At 33.3% G+C, this 6,000-nt stretch overlaps 1 protein-coding gene across 1 annotated transcript in view; it reads left to right on the forward strand.

The window, feature by feature from the left end:
• Nucleotides 1–6,000, forward strand: part of OTOGL (otogelin like) — a 159,594-nt gene that overhangs the window by 60,388 nt on the left and 93,206 nt on the right. The window contains 2 exon segments of the mRNA XM_007457657.1: nt 2,385–2,492; nt 3,239–3,377. Of these exon segments, the coding sequence (XP_007457719.1) occupies nt 2,385–2,492; nt 3,239–3,377 (247 nt within the window).

Raw genomic sequence — 6,000 nt, forward strand, 5'->3', positions numbered from 1 at the left:
CTCAGCGGCCGTGGCTCACGGGCCCAGCCGCTCCGCGGCATGTGGGACCCTCCCAGACCGGGCCACGAACCCACGTCCCCTGCATCGGCAGGCGGACTCTCAACCACTGCGCCACCAGGGAAGCCCTCAACTTTGTCATTTTAAAACGGGTGTAATAATATCTACTTCATAGATGGTTGAGTATATGCAGCACACTAGTCATATGGTAGGTGCTCAGTAAACGTTTATTTTATTACTAACCCCACTTTCCAAACCTGCTTAAAGCAGACAATTCACAGTGATTTGTCTTCTTCCTTCAATTCTCTTCCTCCTTCTTCCAGTTTTGATTAGTTATGAAAAACTCATCAGTCATCAGTGTAACCATTTAAAACCACTACTTTGGCTGGTTATTTAAGAATTGTGCTTACAACATTTAATGGAGTATAATATGTAAAAATACTGAATCACTATGCTGTACACCAGAAGCCAATATAATATTATAAATTAACTATACTTCAATTAAAAAATTAAAAATATGAATACTATTTTAAAAAATAAAAGAAATGAGAATTGAAAAAAAAGAATTGTGGTTCATTTCCGTGAGGCATCCCTTATCTAAACAATTCAGCAGCCAATGTTAATGAAGCACCTAATATCTGGGACATTTGTGTTAAGACACAGGGATGATGGTGCTAAAATAAATATATATAAGATAACAATAGATTCTACCTTATGGAATTGTCACTAGGATTAGATGAGTCAATGATGTATTTAAAGTGGGTGGAACAGTGGCTGGGCCATAGTTAACACTCAAAAATACTAGTTTTTGTTATTGTTCTTATTTTCTCTGTAAGACGTTTAATGAATTACTTGCAGTTCATTGTGGTAAATCCTCCAATAAAGGTTTGTACAGATTGCTATATATAGGGAGTGTGGTACATAAAAGATTGCACTGAAATTGCACTAAATTGAGTCTTGAGTGATGAGAAAAAAATCTTTTAGTTTTCTAGGCAGAAGAGAGATGCAAAGCTCAGGGAAAGTGGCTAGAAGTTTGGAAAGGTTGAGGGGAGAAATTATGGACTCTAGGGCACTGTTGTCTGAAAGAAAGAAATCTGAATGAGTTGATGCATCATTTATATAAATAGTTTCATTTCTTCACCTTTACTCAACAATTGAGTGTCTGCTCTGTGCTAGGCATTGAAACACAACAATTAACAAGATATTCATGGTCTTCCGGAATGAAACTTAAAGTCAAGTGGATAACACGTACATTAGATAAACTATGAGCGAGGAAGCAGAGCACTAAAGGAACATATGTGATGATTTCTATTTTAGAGAAGAGGCAAGAAGTCAGGAATCCTGACTTCTATGTTAATTTTGACAACATGGAATTCTCACATTGTAAAGCAAGTTCAGAAAAGAACTGTGTATTTTATCTATTTTTACTAGCTAGATTTGAATGTTGCTATTACTATTTTATTATCCATTATTTATTTTAATTTCTTTTATTATTATATTATAGTTATACTATTATATATTTAAATTATTGTATGTATTATTTATTAGTATTTTATTATTTATGGAAGCTATTTTTGAGAAAAGATTTTAGGAATATTGAAAAATATATGTATATATTTATATTAAGGGTATTGAAATATTTATTATATATAATATGTATTTATTTTATCTTCATATCAAAATATTTTGATAATACACCCAAATTGATTTTTCCTTGAGATTATGAATAATGATTTTGTTTTAATTTTTGTATTCAGAGGTATTTAAGATACTTTCTTATGGGGTAATCTTTCATGAAGGAAATTACACTTTGAAGAAACCAACATTCAAAACTTGATATGTTAATAATAAAATGTGAAACACTCGATATAATGGTTTCTTATTCAAGACACACCTAAAGTCTCATGGCTTTTAACTTTAAGCACTAACAAAAGAAGCTTTTGATTACTCTCTCTATCCTGTAATAGAAAATGTTATCCAGCTCATACTTCACTTTTGTAAAAAAATTCTTAGACTCACAGACCCTTCTATCAAGTAGCAAATATTAAAGGGAGACTCACTTCCTCTTTAATTGTTTTTTCAGAATATCTAACTTTACCCGGAAATTTAGGCTTCTGTCTCCCTTTTATTGTACTAAGTGATAACAGAAAGTTTAAAATTTTGCATCCAGTCATTTGCCTGGCATTTATTTATTTCTGTGATGTGAAAGGTACTGTGTGTAAAATAGGGGAGAAAGACTGGATTCGATCCCTCCATAGGTCAGATAGAACATGCTTACGACAGCTGTAACAAATATAGATGGTTTTGAATATGACAAGATTGCTGATTTTTTAAAAAACTGAAATTAGTAGTTTATATTAAATAGCATTTACTTCTTCACTTGAAAGAATGGCAGAGCACAAAGGAAAGTGTTATGTTCCTGAAAGCTGTCCGTGTATCTGGAAAGATTGGGAGTACCTCTCAGGAGAAGTGATTGCTACACCATGTTATACCTGGTAATGAGATCTGTTTATTTCACAATTTTCCTAAGAAATTGTATTAGTTTCAGTCATCTTGTATTTACTTAATGTGACTGATTTCAGCAAAAAGCCAACCAAGTCTGAGTAAATAAGATTTTAAAGGCTTTCAGGAGTTGGTTGGGAGCTACTACCTTCAGGGAGATCATTATTTTTACTCCTATTTGTTCAACCCAGGAGAAAAAAAATGAACTATGACAATTTGAAAGCTTAATAGGAAAAACATATCTCAAGTTTATAAGAAAGTGATAAGTGTTCCAAAGAGAAGGTCACATTTGATGGAAAGTTTTCTGTTTGGAAATAAGCCATAAAATAAAATTGAAATACAGTTTCCTTGAAATGTGGATAAAAATTCTAAGTTCGTGAACAAGTCCTGTCTAAGGTATTTAAATGGACTCCAGTAGATGAGATGGCACTGTGGTCTTTTAGCCACCAGCAGGCGTATGTTTAATTTTTCATTCCATCACCTGTTTTCTGTGTGACCCAGGCACAATTTCCAGGATTGGCTGTGATGTCTGATAGTTTATTTAGACAAAGTGGTAAATATATGCCTTATCTATCATTGTAATAAAATGTTATCAGAACGAATTGGCCATATTTATAAGGGCTGTTGGCTCAGTGAATGCTTTTGAATACAAACCTTCCAATATTTATGCTGCTTGAAAAATACTAATTAGAGCCAGGTTTCTTAGAAAGGTAACAGTGTTTGTATTATTTTCTAATAGTGTTTGTCGACGAGGAATGTTCAACTGCACATATTATCCATGCCCAGCAGTGTGCACAATATATGGGGACCGTCATTATCATTCTTTTGACGGACTGGAATATGATTATATCAGTGATTGCCAGGTATTTTTGATAAAGGTATGTCACAATTACTTCCTTTTACTTAAAATTATGTAAATACAATGTAAAAAACTAGTATGGTGGACCATGGCATATCAAATCCATGTATCATTAGTAAAACCTATAAAAGTTATAGCAATTTAAAATTAATTTCCTTGACTCACTGTAAAGTTTTGTTATGTATAAGTAATGGGCTAATTCGTAAACTTTCTGTGCCTCTGTTTTCTCATTTGTAAAATGAGGATAATAATTGTACCTATCTCCTGGGGCAGTTCTTAGGATTGAATGAAATAAATATATGTAAAACTCTCAGAGAGTGCTTGCTATTTAGTAACTGCTCAATAAATGTCAGCCATTTTTATTTTTATTGGTTTAGTTTGGTGAATACAAATATAAGACATTAAATCATGTTTTGGACCACGTATTGTTTATAGCTGTAGCAATCAAAACGACATGGTTCTCAATTCTAGACATGCTATTTTGATGATATGCTTTGGTAAACACTGGGCTCTGTATATCTGATAAAATCCTTAAAATTTCTCATATCTTTAATGCATTTGGATTTTCTGTAACCCTAAATTTTATTTAGATATCATTGACCCCAGAATTAAATTTCTAAATGAAAAATGTAAGCTTTAGGAAGAAGTTGCACAAAAATAAGGAAAATAGCATCTTTTTCTCCAGCAAGGTAACCTGTGATTATCTTGAATTTGTGTTGTTTTCTGGGTAAGGCTTTTATGTTTTTAGAGCTTCATGTATGATCCTGTTCTTTAAGCATATGTCAAGAAAGTAGACATATTCCCATTTTGTATTAGTTATATTAAATAAAAAACAAACAGTAAAATCTATAGCCTCAATGGAAACCACTGAGTTTCCCTTTCAGTGCTATTTTTAGCCTTCTTTATGAACAATTTTAAGTTTCTTAAAGAATAAATCCCTGGGAATGGATTTGGCAGTGAGATAATTATAGAAGATGACAAGTTGCCTATAGGGGTTTTGTGTGTGTGTGTGTGTGTGTGTGGTTTTGATACTATTTGGAGCATAGGAAAAGCACAGTGATACATATACATTCTATGAGTATTTGTCCTCTTAGAACAAGGCTTATTTAGCAAACAATTTTACATGAGAATTTTCTTGTCCTCTGAAGTTTAGGTTGTAAATTGAGAAGCTTGGAAAAGTAAATAACAATTTAGAGATTTGAATACATAAACAGATACTTTTTTTCTCAAAATGCATCAGACTGATTTTATACCAAATCCTTACTTCCTTTGATATTTAGGTGTCTCTGACATTCCTTAAGATCCCTCTTCCTTTGACTTTCTAGATATTATGCTGTTGGAGCCCTTCAGTGTCTCTTCTGGTTTCTCCATTGTCTTTTTGTTGCCTTTTCTTTTAGCATAAGTCCTGGACCATAGATGACTGAGTTGGCTCCTTCAGGGCAAGGACCAAACCTTAGTCACCATTGTTTTACCAGTGTAGAGCACTGTGCTGGGAACATAGTTGTCCACTGAATGTTGACTGAACTGGATGTCTGTTCTTGGCTCTCTGCCCTTTTCTCCTAGTGCTTGGTATGATCATCCCTCTCTACAATCTCAACCTCATCTACAAGCTGATGAGTTCCAAATTGACATGGGCAGCTCTGACCTTCAACTTCTAGGCTCTTCTGACTCAAGTTCATCCCTATAATAATACATTTTTTTTTTCATTCTGTTAATCTTTCTAAGACTCACATTGCTATCATGTCATTGCTTTTTAAGAACTACGGTTGACTCCCAATTACCAGCTTCCATAAAATCAAACTTCCCTTGAGACCCTTTGATAATCTTTCAAGGGACTCAGTTAGCTCTACCCCTCCTTTATGTCTTTTCTCAGGGTATTTTCCTGTACCTGATTGCCTCTACTCCCTCAAAATAACTTTTCGAGTTCACATTTATCTGTTCTGTTCTTCCACATCCTATTGTATTTAATAGTCATCATGTCAAAAGTAAGCAGCCCATTATATTCTGATTATTTTATGTGTGCTCAATTAGATTGTGTATCATTTTATATCAGAGCTCTGCGTTATACTGCCTTTGGGTTCCTCATAAGGGCTGACACAATTATGGTTGTACTATAAGAGCTGAAAAATTACTTGCTAAGTTTTTTAACCATTTTTTAAGAGGGTAGAAATCACAAGCTTACACTTAATTAGTAATCTTTGTTATAAACTCATATACATGCCTTTAACATGAAGTATGTAGAACAGTGCTTCTTAAACTTTAGTATGTATGCACATCACCTGGAAATCTTGTTACAATATAGATTCTGATTTTATGTGTTTGGAGCAGTATCTTGGATTCTGCAATTTTTAATAAACTACCCTGATGTTTCATGTCCGTAGTCCACTCTTTGAATAGCAAGGATGTAAAGCATTTTCTTCTTTAAAAAACGAATTTTAACTATTTTTGAAATTCTCTTCTTCTGAATAGTAAACTTTGTCACATCTAGAAAAAACAAAGTATCATTGACAGTATTGTATCAAACATGACATGTTCCCATTGGATATGTCATTGAGGTTAATTAATGATGCTTTTTATGCTTTCATTTTAAGTAGCAAAACAAAAATTCTGCCAAACTTTGTTTTCATTTTGTGTAGGGACAA

The sequence above is a fragment of the Lipotes vexillifer genome, unplaced genomic scaffold (genome assembly GCF_000442215.2).
Source record: "Lipotes vexillifer unplaced genomic scaffold, Lipotes_vexillifer_v1.1 scaffold117, whole genome shotgun sequence".
Classification (NCBI taxonomy): domain Eukaryota; kingdom Metazoa; phylum Chordata; class Mammalia; order Artiodactyla; family Lipotidae; genus Lipotes; species Lipotes vexillifer.